The sequence below is a fragment of the Chelonoidis abingdonii genome, chromosome 16 (genome assembly GCF_003597395.2).
Source record: "Chelonoidis abingdonii isolate Lonesome George chromosome 16, CheloAbing_2.0, whole genome shotgun sequence".
NCBI classification, from domain to species: domain Eukaryota; kingdom Metazoa; phylum Chordata; order Testudines; family Testudinidae; genus Chelonoidis; species Chelonoidis abingdonii.
The window spans coordinates 27,453,930-27,472,549 of NC_133784.1; the positions used below are offsets into that span (position 1 = coordinate 27,453,930).

Genomic DNA, 18,620 nt, shown 5'->3' on the forward strand with positions numbered 1-18,620 from the left:
TGGGTGTAATATAACCTGGATTCTGTTCACAACTCTGCCACTAGTTCTGTATATGAGCTTAGGTGAGACATGTAACTGTACCTCAGTTTACCCATTTGTAAAATAGGAATAATGCATACTTATTTAATGTTTGTTAAACTACTCGTACATACTCAGATGAAAGTAGCTAAACAAAGATTATTATAAAGAGGTAAGTACAAATTTACTGTTCTAAAAATTATTTACTACTAACTTCCTGTACAAAAACCAAAATATGAAAATTCTGCTATGAGTGGCATGAAAAACATGGAAGCCACCATATGCTTTGTATCAAGAAAAGGAAATCTTGGAAAACCTGCAGTATGAAAAATGACCTGAATATTAGCAGAAAAAAATCTGGTAATTAAAAAACGGTGTTAAGATCAAGAGACTGAGGCAACATCTTACAACTATCGATGCACGAATATAAAGGCATTATTTGAAAAGGGATATGCTGACTTAATTTCACTAAATAACACCAACAGCTAATCTATTATTCATCTATCAAGGATGGTCAATCAGACTTAGTGACATCCTCTAACTCAGTATTATTTACAATTACACACATTACGTATACTTTCAACATAATGAACCAAAATCTAGTTTAAGACAAAGGACTATTAAAATAGCAGAAAATGTAGGTACAGTCTTATAAGAACTAGAGCATGAAAACTTAATGCTCATGCATTTGTACTGTAAATATGTGATTATGGCTTCCAGTACATACAGAAGTTTTTGTATCATAAAAAGATCTAAATTTCTCATGCTCTGACAGTGACTCAAGATGTCATGCAAGAAATCTCATCACTAATACTGTGCAAACACAAAAAAACCACAGCAATTTCCTATAAATATTTTTTGATTAAATGGATAACTAAAAAGACATCAACTATTTAACTTTACCTTTCCTAATATTAAATGTACTAGATGACTTCTACTTTAGCATTTTAAATGCATGCTGCTACTGAAACTGTAAATATTAAAAGGAACTTCATTTTTGCCACAGTTGTTGGGATCCCAAAATATTGCCATTTTGAATCCTGTTTTAAATGAATTATTCCAGCTCCTAGGGTAGAGGCCCCCAGACTATGGGGCATATCCCCCCTAGGGGGAACACAGAAGAATACAGGGGGGCAGGGGGAGTATGGCGGGGCCCAGGAGAGTCCCCACAGGGGCAAGGGAGGGAGCACCACCCAGCCCTGCTCTGGCCCCGGCTCCTGGTCCCAGACCCAGCCCTACTCCCAGCCTTGGCCCCAACCGTGTCCCGGCCATGGCTTCTGTTCCTGGCTCTGATCCCAGACCTACTTCCTGCCTCGGCTCTTGGCCGTGGCTCTGTTCCCGGCCCCAGCTGCAACCCCAGCCTCGGCCCCCAGACTCCTGTCCGCACTCCCCTCCCCAAGCAGTGGTCCCGCTCCTGTCTCCCAGTGGGGGTGTGTGCAGACAGGAGTAAGGGGGGGCACAATCGTGAATAGTTTTAGGACCACTGTCCTAGGGTGATTTTATCTTAAGGCCATGACTAATATTCGAAAGACTCTGGACACTTAACAGAATTTAACTAGAAGTTTCATTTACAAGAACAAAAGGTCAGTATGGCCAAGGAAAGCTAGTGCCAGAACAAAATTCCTAACAATGTCTCCCCCAAACACAAATAAAGCCCTACCGCACAACTATCATAATCTATTATTTGCCAAGCCCTAATGTGCTCAGTGCTTTACAAGGCAGAAAGATAAATACAAACCCTGCTTGAAGAGCTTAAAAAAGAAAGGAAAGTAGTTACTTTAAGCCTCTCTTGGAAGGATGCCACAGATTTAGTCTAGTCCAGGGGTCTCAAACTCAAATGACCACGAGGGCCACACGAGGGCTAGTTCATTGGCCCAAGGGCCACATCACGGACACACCCCCTCCACTTCCCCCAGCCCTGCCCTCACTCCACCTCTTCCATGAGGCCCCGCCTCTTCCCACCCCTTCCCTGCCCCCATTCCAATCCCTTTCCTGAAGTCCCCACCCCAACTCCGCCCCCTCCCTGCCCCCAGAGGGGACATGAGGGGTGTGGCAGGGGCTCAGGGCAGGGAGTTGAAATGCAGCAGGGGGTTGGGGTGCAGGGAGGGGGCTCAGGGTGCAGAAGGGGTGTGGGATGCAGAAGGGGGCTCAGGGCAGGGGGTTGGGGGGCAGGGTTCAGGACGGCTTCGGACTCCGGGGCCGCAGTGGCGCACACCAGGCCAGGGCAGGCTGCCGGCCCCGGCCCCACTCCGCTCTGGGAAGTACCTGGAACCATGTCCCTGCAGCCCCTGGGGGAGGGGGGATGCAGGACTCCGTATGCTGCTTTTCACGCCTCCAAGTACCGCCCTCGAAGCTCCCATTGGCCACGGTTCCCTGTCCCCGGCCAATGGGAGCTGTGGGGGGCGGCAGTGCCTGGAAGCCAGGGCAACACACGGAAGGAGCCCTCTGCTCTTCCCCCGGCCTCTCCCCTAGCCGAAGGAACGTGATGCCAGCCGCTTCAGGGAGCAGTGCCAGGCTCGAGGGGGGCAATCCTGCGGCTGTAGTTTGCCCACCCCTGGCCTGGAGATAGTTGGGGGGGCGGGCGTGGGCCGCTTGTTTGAGACTCCTGGTCTAGTCTATAAAGGTGGCAAGGTGTATTCCAAATCACAAGTTCCCATCAGAGAAGGCCTCATTTTCTCATCTTTGCAGGATAATAATGTTAGTATCTACAACAGGGATAGGCAAACTATAGCCCGGGGGCCGCATCCTGTCCTCCATAATCCATCCATAGACCTCCTGCCAGGGAGCGGGGTCCAGGGCTTGCCCCACTCTGGTGCTCCAAGGGGCTCCGCATGCTGCCCCTGCCCCCACAGCTCCCATTGGCCACACCTGGCCGTGCCTCCGCATAGGAGCCAGAGGCGGGACATGCCACTGCTTCTGGGAGTTGCTTGAGGTAAGCGCTACATGGAGCCTGCACCCCTGACTCCCTTCTGCACCCCGACTCCCTCCCACTCTCCGAACCCCTTGGTCCCAGCCTGGAGCACCCTCCTGCATCCCCAACCCCTCATCCCCAGCCGCATCCCAGAGCCCGCACCTACAGCCGGAGCCCTCACCCCCTCCAGCACCCCAACCCCCAATTTCATGAGCATTCATGGTCCACTACACAATTTCCATACTCAGATGTGGCCCTCGGGCCAAAAAGTTTGCCCACCCCTGATCTACAAGGTTGTCACAACAAGTCAGAAGACAAAAGCTGGTGAAATACTAGTCATAAGTACCTCTTTTTGGAGTGCATTCCCCACTTGAAAAACAGCTGTGACATACTTGCTGCATTCCAGAAAATGCTGGAACCATGTCTAATGGGGTTTTTTTAACCCTGTTTCTTGGCGAGAGTAAACATAATTTGATGACTGGTTCAGTGTAGGAACTCCATGATCTTTAGCCATTTTGAGGTGTGTTTTTAGTAGTGTAGGGGACAACTCAATATAGAACAATCCTTTTGGATTATTGTCCTTGTGTACTTCACTAAAGATGATTTGGGACACAACAGAAAGAAGTGGATTTGCCAGTGTGTGAATAACATAGTCATTCCTGAGATGAAGAGGTACTGCAGCCATAAGCAATAGTGGTGATCAGGGGCTGGAGAAAGTATTCCTTCAATTACAGCCATCAATGAACTCTTGTCTGCTTCCTGGGCTGGAGGCACGATTTATATCTAACAGAAAATTAACAACTCTCTCTCTAACAATACAATGAACAACCACCATAAACTTAAACGTAGCCCAAAATGTATGGATAGTTACTTATTAGATGAGCAGTGAACATGCATTTGAGCAGTATGGAGCTGGAAATCTGTTCCATATTCAGGAAAGGATTTCCAGTTCCGTGCTGCCTGAGTACAGTGCTTATTGGTTTAAAAATAAAAATAGCCCTGCATCCAGGGCTATATTTGAATTCAAGTGTACTGCTCAACTGTAGAGAGTCACAATTACACGACTGGTTAGACAGCTCTGTCACTACAGACTATCCAACAGATTAAATTGTCCATGCCAATCTGCCATTTTGGGATATGAGAGCAGTCCAGAGTGGATAAAAATCAATGATTAAATAAAATAAAATAAAATAAAATAAAATAAAATAAATTGGATTTTTTTTATTTAAATTGGATTTTTTTATAAAATGCTCTTTGAGGAAAAAATCTATCTAAAGATAGTTTAAATTAAGATATATCTTTGAGCTACAGTGTCTCATCACAGAATAGGGATTATAAATTCTAATCCTATAGTATGAGACAATATATTTATGTAATGTTTAAGAAAAGTTTTGTAAATGAGTTCCAATAGTTCATGGATTAGGGACCCAATCTTATGGGGTTCCAGGGGCTTCTGTATAGATTATTTAGGTTAATCTTTCTTTCCACCCAATGGGCCTCAGTGTTCAGTCTACAAGATGCCATCAGAGATGCTCAGTTTTGCAGTTCTCAAACTGTGGACTTGTGGCTCCAGAGATAACATGCCTTTAACAGCAAAAATGTTTTTAAATAAATAAATAAACAAATAATATATAGAGGTGAGAAATAACAGACCTCAACACTACTGTTCCTCTGCAAATTTCTGTACACAAGTCAATCCCTTAACTCTCTCTAAAAGCAGGGCCAGCTTTAGGCCGATTTGGCTGATTCCCGGGAATCGGGCCCCGTGCCTTAGGTGCCTTTTAAATTTTTTTTACTTATGGCCGCTGAGGTCTGCTCCGGGGTCTTCCATGGCCCCACTTCCCTGACCAAAGCCCCGCCGAGAGCGCAGCTGGCCCGCAGCCCCACTCTCCTGGCTGGAGCCCTGGCCAGAGCGCGGCAAGCTTCCCCGCAGCCCCGCTCTCTCCCGGCTGGAGCCCCAGTTGGAGCGCGACAAGCCTCCCCGCAGCCCCACTCTCTCCCAGCTGGAGCCCTGGCAAGCTCCGCTCTCCTGGCTGGAGCTCCGGGCCCTTTAAATAGCTCCCAAAGCCCTAGGATAGCAGGGGGCTCCGGGGGCTATTTAAAGGGCCGGGGCTCCAGCTGCCTCTGCCACCCCGTCCTTTAAATAGCCGCCAGAGCCCTGCCGTCCCCATATATTCTCCAGGGCTCCAGCGGCTACTTAAAAGGTCCGGGGTGAGGCAGAAGCAGGGGAGCCCCGGGCCCTTTAAATAACCCCCAGAGCCCTGGGATAGTGGGAGGCTTGGGGGCTATTTAAAGGGCCGGGGCTCCCAGCTGCCTCTGCTGCACCCCCTGCCCTGCCCCCCCTGCCCACAGCCAGCTCTGCACCCCGTGCCCACAGCCACCCCCTGCCACACACCCTTGTGACCCTGCCCAAAGCCAGCCAGTCCCCCACATAGCCCTGCCCGCACCAGCCCTGCACAACCTGTCCACACCCAGCCTCAAACCCCCTGCCTTGTCTCCACCCAGCCCTGCACCCCTTGCCCTGCCTGCAGCTAGACCCTACCTCCAGTCAGCCCCTGCCCTGCCTCCAACCAGCCCCATGTCCACTGCTGCCCTGCAGTTCCCAAGGCAGTACCCTGCACACCTGCTTCAATGGGGGCGGGCAGGGAGCAGCTGGGACCCACACATGTGCACACCCACAGGGAGCAGCAGGAACCCACACATGTGAAATGGCAGTCATTAATAAGCAACAGCATATATGATGCTATGTACATAATATATAATTGTATTATTTATATAGTTATGGAAAGTAAATAATACATGGAAGAAATGAAAGGCTTTTTTTTTTACACTTTTTTTTTTTAGTCATCCCAGCCAGGACCCTGCTGAAAAAGTTCGAATTGGGCCCCGCACTTCCTAAAGCCGGCCCTGTCTAAAAGTTCAAAGTTTCAAAAACTTCAATGAATAGAAGATTGTTGGGGGCAGAATAGATCTGCACAAGGAGAAGAAGTCTAGAGATAAATGTGAGAAGGGAGGGACAGGCAGTAGAAACAGAAGTGAAACTGTTTGAGCATCATATTCCAGAAGTCTTGAGGTCTTTCTGAGTGTAGCCTTCATTGATTTGAGATCTACCATACCATTCTCTCACTAGAAGGGAAAAACTATAACGGTAGCAGGCTGTAAAAGAGACCCAGTTTGGGAATAAGAACCATTCAAGAAATATATGTTTGCTGATGATATTTTAAAGAAAGTCTAACCAGTGAACTGGTGGAAGTCATTTAAGCACTTGGATTCAGAGACTGTTGAAGTGATAATCTCACTTTTAACAGCAGTAGCTTCTTCTGCTGGTGTAGAAAGAATATTTTCTTCCTTTGGACTAATTTATTCCAAATTGAGAAACTGTTTGGGACCTGAAAAAGCAGGAAAGTTTGTTTTTCTTTTCCAGATTACGAACAAACAGAAAAATGAAGGTGAAGACGACTGACTGCAGAAGCCAATATTTTAAGTTTCTCATTTTGACCTGGCCGACATAGTTGATTTATTATTTTTTTTAAATATTTCATTTAAATATTTTAGTTAAAAACAGTTTTAACAAAAACAACCCCGATTTTAAAAAACTTGAATGTTTAACTAAATTCAAAAATTCACATACTTGTTTCGTTAAAGTATTGTATGTTTGCTGTTGAAGAAAAAAATCTGGAATACATGTTGTTGTTTTAGTTAAATAAAACAATTTAAATGTCTGTCTGGTGATGTTCTCCTAATACAGCACGGCAAGAAAATCCTCCAAATATTAATGATTAACCTGTTGAATTGGAGATAGTTCACCTCCTAATGATTTCATAAATATCTGCTTCAATTACCTTTGGTAAATGAAATAACCAATCATATAGCTGTAAAACTAATCTATATGTTTTCAAAATAAATAAATTTTAAAAATGTATAGTGTGTACCTTCTAAAAATGAAATCTACATCTACCTCTGAGTTGTGAAGATTATGTATTAAGGTTGTAACAACCAACAAGAATGCACTTTTATAAAGAAATCCATGATTAAATCAAGTCTTCCTGACTAGTGATTTAAATCATGATTTAAATCAATTCCACCCTGGAGCACTCTAAGTATTTTCTGATAACTGTGCTTTAAACTTGCATTAAATGACATATATTATAAAAAGCTGTATCTATATCTCACTTTTTCTTTTTTAGGACACAGCTTGTGAAAGGAAAAACATGCAGATTGCATCTTTTCTTTATTATTTCCTGCTTGTCTGTTGGTGTATTGATTTTGCTCAAAATCAAACAAATGAAATTCCTAGGAGGCAAAGAAGGAGAATGCGCTATAAAGGATCAAGAAAGGGTTCCTCAGCATACCACAGACCAAAGAGACAACCACAGATCAAGACTTCAACTACTGTTGCTGTAGTACCAAGCATTCCCCTTATTAATATTGATGATGGCATTACAGAAGTATTTGATTCTCTTATAGGTTTGGGTGGACATGAATCCAGTTACAGTGTCTTACCAGGTAAGAAGAGAAACAATGATGTTTTGCATTATACCTCTATACTTGTAAACCCTCCTCACTGTAGACCACACTCTTCCTTTGCTTTAAAAGAAATTAATGCAACTGTAAATTTAAATTATACACACACATTATATATATCTATATATCTATATATATTCAGTCAATGGTAAAAAATTATGTGAATGAAGAGTTAAAGTTACTTGGTGGTATGTAGAGTTGAGCAAAACTCAAATGTCTGCAAACCAGAAAATTCACAGTTAAAGTTGCCCGTGCAAACCTAACTGCTCTCTTTCAGCAATGCCCCAATATGCCCCATTAATACCCACACCTTTACTTTGCCAACCCCACAGCTGCTGAAATGTATAAGTGCTTTACCTCCTTTTACTACCCATTCACACTCACCCATAGGATCCTAACTAACACTATTAAAGGATAAAAAGGTTGCCCACACCATCTTCCCTCTACCTTCTTTAAGCAACGTCTCAATATGCACATACCCACACCAGCTCTGGGCACTACTAGATTCGGGAAGTTCCAGATCCTAGTATACACCCACACAACTACCCAACTCCCCAGAAAGAATACCACATGTATACAATTTTAAAACCATTTCACAGCCTTTTACAACAACTTTACACTTACTCACAGGACACCATCTCACTTTACCTTAACCATCACAGTTAAACCTGATATTAATCACACTCACTTTATCTGGAGTATATGAAGACAATAAAAGCTTAGACTGCTCTCATATTACAGCTTGCTACTGTCAATACCCTTCGAAATAAAACCCCTGTGCCTTGCTAATTACAGAATGCACACAATTCTGCATTGAAATGATGTATAGTGGATCCTGAAGATATACATGCAGCTCTTCCCTTTTCTAACACACACCAGAGGTTGCAAAAATAGATCTCATATAATAATCACAGCTGTCAGACACCACAAAGTAATCCACAAACATCCTCACCTCATAAACACACTTTTACCAAGCACGCCCAACTACTGCCTCCAACATTTGGTGTAGGTACACCTAATACACTGACTGTACCTGGAGTGTATCCAAATAATTTCCAATGGTTATTAGCCAGCTCCAGGGGAACAGAAGGAAGGTGGGGTTTAATGGTGCACTGGAAGATCTGCAGGGTAAAGGATGGTTGGGGTTCAGTGGAAGAGCTGGGTATCCAGAGGGGTTGGGATGCACTGGTAGGCCAGAAGGGACCATCATGATCATCTACTCTGACCTTTGGCTCATTGCAGGCTGCAGAACCTCCCCATCCACTCTGGAAATTGGTCCATAACCTTTGGATGAGTTACTGAAATCCTCAGTGAATCCACCATTTATTCTAATTCAAACCAGCAAGTGACCCATACTCACTTTCCCCAGGGTCTCTGCCAAGCTGACCTGGGGGAAAATTCCATTCTGACCTTAAATATGGCAGTTAGATCTTAAGCAAATGGGCAAGACCCACCAGCCAGACCCCTGGGAAAGAATTCTCTGTAGTAACTCGGAGCCTTTCCCATCTAATGTCCCACTTCTGGCCATTGGAGATATTTGCTAATAGCAACCACAGAGGGGTCATATGCCAGTGTAGGCAACCTGATCATACCATCCCTTCCATAAATTTATCAAACTCAGTCTTAAAACAAGTTAGATATTTTGCCCCCACCACTCCCTTGCCCTTGGAAGGCTGTTCTAGAACTTCACCCATCTGAAGGTTAGAAACCTTCATCTAACTGGAAGTCTGAACTTAGAATCATAGAATCATAGAATCAAAAGGTTGGAAGGGACCTCACGAGGTCATCTAGTCCAACCCCCTGCTAAAGGCAGGACCATTTTCCCTAAATAATCCCAGCCAGGGTGCGGTTCTAGCCGGACTTTAAATAGCTCTAAAGATGGAGATTCTACTCACCTACCCTAAGGTAACCCATTCCATACATTCACCACTCTCCTAGTCAGAAAGTTTTTTTCTATATCCAGGCCTCGACTTTCCGCAGCTGCAACTTCAAACATTGCTCCTTGTTCTGTCCTCCGTCACACTGAGAACATTCCTAGCTCCCTTCCTCCTTGGAGCATCCTTCAAGTAGTTGAAGGTTGCTATCAAATCCCCTTAGTTCTTCTCTTCTGCAGGCTAAATAAAGCCCAGTTCCTTTCAGTCTCTCTTCATAAGTATGTGCTCACAGTCCTCATCATTTTTGTTGCCCCTCCGCTGGACTCTCTCAATTGTTCCACGTCCTTTGTAGTGTGGCGCCCAAAACTGGACACAATACTCCAGATGCGGGCCTCACCAGTGCCGAATAGAGGGGATAATCACATCCCTTGATCTGCTGGCAAACACTCCTCTAATACAGCCCGTAGGCTATTGCCTTTTGCTACAAGAGCCACAACTGTAGGCTCATGTTCAACTTTCCATCTACCGTAACCCAAGATCCTTTTCTTCAGCACTTGCTTACTAGCAACAGTTCCAGCCTGAGCAGTGCATGGGGTTTTTCTGTCCTAAGTTGCAGGACTTTGCACTTGTCCTGTTTGAACTTCATGAGGTTTCTTGTTGGCCCACTTCTCCAATTTGTCTAAGTCTCCTGGATTCCTATCCTGCCTCCAGCGTGTCCACCCACTCCCCCCCCAACTTGGGTGTCATCTGCAAATTTACTTAATGTGCAAGGCTATCCCATCATCCAGACATTAATGAAGACATTTGAATAGCAGCGGGCCCTAAGGACAGACCCCTGGGCACACCACTTGTTAACTGGTTGCCAACTAGAGAGTGTTGCCATTTGATACCTACCCGCTGAGCCATTGATTCAACCCAATTTTCTATATCCACTTCACAGTCATTCCTCAACCATACTTCTTAGTTTGCTGATGAGAATGCTGTGGAAACCGTGTCAAAGCCTTTACTAAAGTCAAGGTATACAACATCACAGCTTTGCCCCCATCCACAAGTCCAGTCATCTCATCGTAGACAAGCAGCAGGTTTTGTCAGGCATGATTTACCCTTGGTGAATCCATGCTGACTGCTTCTGATCACCTTGTTTTCCTCTAAGTGTTTCAGGATGGATTCCTTCAGCACCTGCTCCATGATTTTTCCAGGGATTGAGGTGAGACTGATTGGTCTGTAGTTCCCTGGATCTTCCTTTTTCCCTTTCTTAAAGATAGGTACTAACTTGTTGATGGCCAGTTTATATCCCTTTGCTCTTGTGTCAACATTGGCTCTTAACTTAAACAACACTTCCTCTCTCTCCCTGGTGTTTATCTCTCTGATGAATTTATACAGAGCAATCATATCTCCCCTCATCCTTCGTTTTGTTAGGCTAACCAAGCCCAGCTCCTTAAGTCTCTAATAAGGCAGGTCCTCCATTCCTCTGATGATCCTGGTAGCTGTTCTTTGCACCTGTTGGGGTGCACTGGCAGCACAGGGGGTGTAAGGAGGTTGAGGTTCAGGATGGTTGGGGTTCATTGCAGGGCAGCTGGGGTGCACTGATAGAGCTGGGAAATGCAGGGGGTTGGGGAAGCCAGTTTGATGTGCACTGGCAGAGCTGTGGTGTGTAGGGTGGTTGATGTGCACTGGCACATGTGGTGTGGTGCAGGGTGGTTGGGGTGCACCGGAAGAGATGAGTGCAGAGGGGTTGGAATGTACTGGCAGAGCTGGAGTGCAGGGATTTGGAGTGCACTGGAAGAACTATGGGGGTCAGACAGGTTGGGGTGCACTGGAGAGCTGGTGCTGCAGGGTGGTTGCAGTGCAGGAAGGTTGAGGTGCATTGGCAGAGCTGATGATGCAGAAGGGTTGGAGTGCACCGGCAGAGCTGAGGGTACCATGACTTCCTCACACCTGAATCCCCAATCTCTCTCATTTCCCCAGCATCCATCCCCATTTATCCCCCACCCCATAAGCTCCCTCCCCTTGCTACAGCCCCAAACCCCTCTTTCCTACTCCTCCAATCACCTTCTCCATTAACACACCTCCCCTCCCAGGAAGAATTCACATATCTATTTCCCCCCTTGAAATACTTTGATTACATTCCCCCCAAAATAAAATCGCCACATGTGGACTCTCAAATGGCTGAATCCAGCCATTCAGTCCAAAACTTCTTTAGTCTTAGGAGGAAGTTTGTCATTAACTTATCCTTAGATATGTTGATGGAATGGTGAGTTCAGAGCCCTCAAGAGGTCTGTTACTCATACAGTCATTAATAATTCTCAGTTTAACAGTACAAAACACCAAAAGGAAACTTTTTTGGGGGACCCTGTAACTTAGGAACCCATTGGTTAAATACCCCAAATCTGGATCACTAACACCATATAATGTTCTCAGGAGGCACACCAAATTTCAAAGCAAGCCAATAAACAGTTCAGATTTTAGAGCACTTACAAGATTAAAGCTTTTTTGGTACCAGCACATGTGTAATATAAAAATATACATTTTGTAATACCATTCTCAGTTTGGGTCCCTCAAAGATTTAGTGGTTGCCACACATTACCTTGGATAAAACTTGACAGATTGAGGCCATTTTGACCTGCATCATAACAATGGTTTTATCTCTAAACCATTGTTTAGGCAAAAAAAAACAAAACACCTAGAAATCTTTTTTAAACTTTTTTTTCCCTGAGCATATATCTTTGGAACCCTGACTCAAATGGCACCCTCCTGAGGCACACCAGTTTCAGCGAAATCCAGTTAAACATGACAATTTTAGAGGACTTAGAAAGGTTCATCTTTGAATAGATGTCATGAGCCAACCTTAACTATAGTGGCATCTATATATATGCATATAAACCTTAATATTAGGCAATACTATCAACACCACCCCTAACAGACACACCTACTTAAATAAAAAAATAAAAGTTTCATCATCCTAATTACTGCAGTACTTTTTTTTTTTATATAATTTACTGTGTTCAGTTAATGAAACGTGTTAATGACAATCATTTCTGCATGTCTATGTCTTTAAGAGTAATATTTTCTGTAATTTTCCACACACTGGCTGCACTTTACCTAATACATTTTTTCCCTTAGCCTGACTAATGTTTTCATAACCTCAAAATAGCTTTTAAGGTCATGCAATAATGTTCATAGCTCCTTTTTTAATATATCTGGTAAGTCAATTAATGGCTCACTGGCGCCCTAATGGCAATAGTATTAGTGATACTCAAGACCACTTCAGATATTTTCCCAAATGTTAAAAACCGTAATACTTAAAATATTCCTTGACTAAGTGTTTTGGTATACTCTGATTTGTTTTCTTAATAAAATAAATTAATATCTGTGAGATAATGGCTCTAAATCTCAAAAGAATATTTGAAATGAGACTCAATGTCAGATATGTTATCAGTGGAAAGACTGATTCTCACAAGCATACAAAACACACTCTTAAGAGACAAGATCACCAATCTCTGTCCATATTTATAATCTGGTGATATTTAAAAGAAGCTGAATATAATCACACAGGAAGAGACAAAATCTACTGATAGGGTATAAAAATAGTGCATGTTATTTCAGTGTCTACTTACTGACTCTTTAATCTAGTCATGCCTGTCTAGAAATTCTCCATACTAAAAATCATTTTGTAATTTGGGGCGGAGGGACTTGCTGCCTTGGGGTCTAATAATGGAGTATTTCACTTATGTTTGTTAAAATCAGACCCAAATCATAATAATCTGATAGTTGTTTGGTGGACTATGTGGACTAAATTAGTGGTCTCTATCCAGGTCCTAGTCAAACATTACAAAAATCACTACCACAGTTTGCATATCCAAAAAGCACTAGTTCACATTATGAAAATTTTCTGTGTGTTACCAGATGTGTTGCATACCCAGAGAACTTTTGAAACCATCTTGCGACTTACTTAAATGGCAGAAAAAAATTTTATTCACATTTTCTAGAACAATTCACTTTTGGTCTGGAACTTCTTTCAGACTGAACTAACCATCTCAAAACAAGCTTGAAAATAGGAGGTATTAATGGGAAGGCTGACAAAACTCTGACTGTAGTAATTTCAGTGGGTGCTAATATAATGCATTCATAATACATACTATTTACATGAAACATTTAATTTGAAAACATTCTTTAAATTAAATAGAGGAAAATACCACATAAATAGCATATACTCTATTTAAGCCATTCCATCTGTCTGTCAGAGACCATCAGTCATGCTGAAATAATGTGCGGTTTCCTTCACCCCCAATTCTGTCCATTTTTGTTTATATAGACTTTTACCCAAAAGTTGAGGTAAAGCCACTGGTCTTATTTTAGTCGTAACCCAATACTGGATTTGCACCAAATTTCCAAAGACTGAAAGTCCTGTGCTTATCTGCCAAAGATTTCAACCACAAGGTATTATTCAGTCTAGTTTTTAAAGTTCAAAATTTTAGTAAAGATCAGATTTGGAAGTGTCTATTAAATAATAGACCTGCTATCATTAATTCTGCTTCAGAAGTAGAAAAAAATATTACATTTCTGTTGCTCCAAAGCACTCCCAGATCTTACTCTCCTAAATGATTACTCTACTCTCCTCACTCTTGCATAACTCCAATCAAAGACAATTTGTACTAAGCATGTGTATGAAAAGGAAAGGAGACAAACAGAATATGAATACTAGTAATCAGCTATCTGCATTCCTTTGTGTAAGATCATGTACACAGGGATGAAATAAGTAAGTAAAATGTTTTGTTACTTGTAAGGCAACTTTCCAGTTTCTTGTTTATGGGCTAGGTCCTGCCTGTAATGTAGATCAGTGTAATGAGAGGTACAGAGTTGCACTACTTAAGGGGGTGCAGCCTCTCCTACTCCTTGCACTGCTGGTCCTGTATGGTGTGTGGATAAGAGGGGCAAGGAGGGACATAGTTCAACTTCCTCTCTGCCCCCTATGAGACATCGTGAATCCCTGAGGAACTAAGGATGAGGTACAGGGACTGCAATTCTGCCTGGTCCTTATACAGGTCAAGCAAGAGTGGAAAAGTTACTTGCTCCTGTCTTATCACTAAGCTCATGCAAATTGGCTAGGCGGGATTTTGTCCCTATATGTATAACCCCACCCTTTAAGAAATTCAAATTTAAATAGAAAGCAATTTTAATAATTGAATATATACATCTGTAGAACGAAGCCAAATCCTGACTCTTTTCTTACTCAGTCTTCATTCAGACAAGACTTTCCTTGACCTCAGATATGGTCAACAACAAAAACAAACCAGAAATTTTGAAGAAAAGCAGAGATATTTCCAGCTCAGATAAGATATATGCCACTTTGCAGCTACTGGCTTTTTATTTTTTTTAGGGGCAAGTATACTGTTCTTTGAGTTTCCTTTGGAGATGTGATAAATGAAAGGCTGGGGTAGCTCCCTTTTATGGACACCCAGCCAGCCAGATAGCTATAAATCCCTCTTGGTAGTTGTTCTCTACTTGCTTTACCTGTAAAGGGTTAAAAAGTCTCCCAGCATAGGTAAAAGGAAGGGAGTGGGCACCTGACCAAAATGGCCAATGGGAAGGTTAGAACTTTTTAAAATTGTGAAAAAGCTTCTCCTTTGTCTGTCTTCCCCTGTTGTTCTCCCGGAGAGCAGAGACAGGGCTGCAACTATGCTGTAAAAAGCTTTGGGCCAGGTATGAAAAATCAGGTAACACTAGATATTGGCTCAGGATTTCTCTCTCTTGCACTATGCTGTGTGGACTTTGAGAGGAAGTTCTACTTTCATCTAAATCAGGTCTGAGAAACAAGTTCTGAGGATTAATGTGAAGGTCATTATAATAACTATGGCCTGTTCCTTCACAATCTTCTTTATCATCTTTGCTCTCAAGTAGTTGAGAGGGAAATGGCATCAAGAAGGATTTTTAACCCACTTCTGAAATAAGGGGACAACAGCCTCTGCTTTTGAACGTCTCTTCCTCATGTAGTACTTCTTTTGGCTTTCCATCTGGACTTATATGCAAATACATTAATCAACAAGCTTCCAATCAGGCCTGTGGTGCACAGAAGACTAAGTGATATACAGACTGTATTCCCTGGGTTCTAAGCATGTCTTGTTGAGCTAGTCAGCCCTGACTTTCCTACCTGTTGTAGGGTTCCCAGGAGTAGATCAAGGCTACTTCTCTAAGCAGTGATGATTTTCTCTGTTCTTGGCAGTTATATACATGTCATGATTCGGAAGAATCATCTGCTGGAAATGGAGAAGTGAGGTTGATAGTCCATAGCATGGGACAGGTTATATGCCTCTCTGGGCTACATCTGTTCCCAGTCATATTTTTTATTCATATTATGGAAGTGCATGGATCCCTACTCATGGACCATCGTGCTAGGCACTGTATAAACACAGGACAAAAAGACGATCCTTGCAGGAGTACAGTTATACTCCTACTATCTGGGGTCTGGCATCTATACCGATGACCAGTTTCTCTGGATCCATTCTTAGGTAGTTGTTATGTGACATTAAGAATGAATTAACCAATTGCTGACAGGAAGTGAATCAAGAATTGTGCCAGGCAGCTATGCAGGAGAAAAACTAGTTCTGAGAGCTGATCTTAGGATAAATATTTGGCAAATCACCCCATATCATCTTCTGTCTCACTTCTGAAATAAAGGTGTGTTACGTGCCTGAGTGCTTTACAGGGACGAGACACACACACACACACACACACACACACACAGTGAGTGATATGGCTTTTAATGAAGGTAAAGAAAACACACCCGCAACGGGGACTCTGCACGTTGCTAACTCAAAGCGGGGAACGAGTCCAAAGCAGCACAACAATTTCTGGTAAATATAACTTTATGGTAATAGCATGTAAAGCAGCTCATACATAGGCATGTGGGAGCTTTTCCCACAGCTGGGGCTATCTCTTATGGCAAAAGGCCAAGCTTTCCCAAACACGCAGGGCTTCCCAGGCTAAGCGGTTCCAACCGGCTACATACAGCATGCACTAGTACACAGCAACCTTTAATAACCTGTCCTTGAGAAGGCGAACAGCCCTAGCTAAAACCGTAACAAAATCTTCCGCAGTCCCTTACAAGGTGGCTTTGGATGATAACTTAAATGGTAGTCTTCTCTGTGGATTGTAATGGGTGCTTCCACTTGTTTGTTCAAAGCCATGTTTCTCAAGGTTTTTGCAATGGCTGCTGGGCTGTGTCTAACACGATGAAAAGTTACCAGACATTAGTGGACATATATCTCTTTCACTTGAAGATACAAGTGGTAAGGCATTTGTGAATATCCATGTAGAAGTTATGGGTCAAAAAAGGAGTACTCTGTATAGAAAATGCTTCTTGTCACAGAAAAAATTCTAATGCCTCTGGGTCAGTCTCCCTGATCATATCTCCAGGAGGTTTATTTTCATATTCTGAAGTTTTGGGAAGATAATAAGGTAAAGGTAAATTTCAGTGTTTCCATCTGGAATACTGATCTCCCTATGGACTTGTTGAGACCTGAAATCTAGAATGGGCTGCATGCGATTGTTTCTCTTTGTACCACAAAGAATACTGTACCCTTTCCAGAATATCAGTCTCTCTATGGAACTGGTTCTGTAGTTCCAGTATGTAGGAGATGGACAACTGCACCCTTCATCTTCTTATGCTGTGAAGAGGCTTGTTGATAGTGCTGGTTTATTTCAATTTAATTTGGGATAACAAACTTGTCCCTGGGACAATGAGTTTCATTGAATATCCTTCCCTGATTAACTGAAGCACCCATTTTCTGATGTGCTTCACTCCCAGATAAAGGCCTATCCTGAAGCATGCCCTCATAGGAGGGGTAATTTGTCCAGACTTGGGAAACCCAAAAAACAAGAACAGCTTTAGGCTGGATGAAGAATTTTACTGCGTGTGTGTTGGGCACTTCCTCACAGTTGAACATAAATTTCTACAATAAAAGACTGTAGCCAATGCTCTGAGGGTTGAGGCTGCTGTATCCAAGTTCAGTCTGAGTGATTATCTTATTCTGCTTTTTATCAGTTTGGCAGAAATACTACCTCAACTGGTATGCCCTTTAACAAGGAGGCCACAGAAGGCTTAATCTTAGTCAGAAAAATGAAGACCTTATAGCCCTTCGATACAAGATAGGACTTTAAGGGAATTCCTACTCCACCTTCTTCACATACTCATAAACCAAATGAGGAAGAATTACACAGCAGTCAGGCAATTTTGCAAGGTTAGGGTCTTTGAGTTTGTGTATTTTTACTGTTGTATTTTCTAAAAGTATAAGCACCTATGAAGTTAAACCCCCATTTATATGTAATTCTTCGAAGTCTGGTGAACTGTCTGAAGTATCTCAAAATCTCAGCTTTAAAGACTTCTCTTTCTGTTTAGAGATCTTAAAACTATTATAAAAGGTTTTAAGACTTTTTGCTTTCTCTTTTATTGCTGATTGTGAGCAATATCCTTCACCAGTCCCCTGGGCCAAACTCCTGAGAGAAAGGCAGGAAGGGGTCTGTGAGGGGGATATACTACATTACAGGGAGACTGAAAGGAAGGAAGGATTCTGTAGGCATGACTTCTGTGTGCTTCCATAAAGAAAAGGAGAGCCACTTTATGACTCCTGTGGGACTAGGGAGGCTGGATGGGCAGTGGAAATAGGTCCATCTCTCAGGGAGGAGGAAGTTAATCACTTCAACCTAAACTACTCCACTGCTTGGTCTGGACTGTGTGAGGACTGACCACAGAAAATACAGTAGTGAGCCAGAGCCACTGGAGACAAACGGCTCATTGGAATCAGAAATTTTTCACTTTTCATGGCAGAGGAAGCTGTGCAGATAAAACTTGTGGGAAGAGGGGATAACTCTGCAGCTTTCTCAAACATCTTAGCACAGACTTTGCCTACCTGCAGGCTAGAAGTATGAATTTCTTCCTGCTGGTTGCTAAGGGGGTGGGGACCTTTGCCTTTCCCCGAGATTGAGGAGTCTCCAGTCAAACTTTCCTGCTTGCTTTGCAAACTGTGCGAATAGGGGTCTCATGTTTGGTTAGAAAAAAACTTCCATGACACTGATTCTGGCTTGTCTCAACAAAAGGAGCTTTTGTGAGCTCTGCTCAACATCCTGGGGTGGACCTTGCCCACACTTTGGCCTGCTGTCTCTGTCTGACATTTCTGAGAAGAAATGTACTGTCTTTCAAACCCTCAGAAACCTAAAATATTTTTTTTCATTTTAACTGTTTTGAGGAAAAAGATATATTTAATTAAAAATCGTGTGAAAATTCTGCTGCAAAG

General features: G+C 42.9%; 2 protein-coding genes across 4 annotated transcripts in view; one reads left to right on the forward strand and one right to left on the reverse strand.

Annotated features, from left to right (window-relative positions):
- The window catches only part of CENPP (centromere protein P), a 306,990-nt gene that overhangs the window by 55,829 nt on the left and 232,541 nt on the right, over nt 1–18,620 (reverse strand). The window lies entirely within an intron of this gene.
- ECM2 (extracellular matrix protein 2) overlaps nt 1–18,620 on the forward strand; it is a 37,818-nt gene that overhangs the window by 2,004 nt on the left and 17,194 nt on the right. Inside the window, exon 2 of the mRNA XM_032785868.2 lies at nt 7,117–7,435. Coding sequence (XP_032641759.1) covers nt 7,141–7,435 — 295 coding nt within the window. The 5' untranslated portion in view covers nt 7,117–7,140. The remainder of the gene's footprint in view (nt 1–7,116; nt 7,436–18,620) is intronic.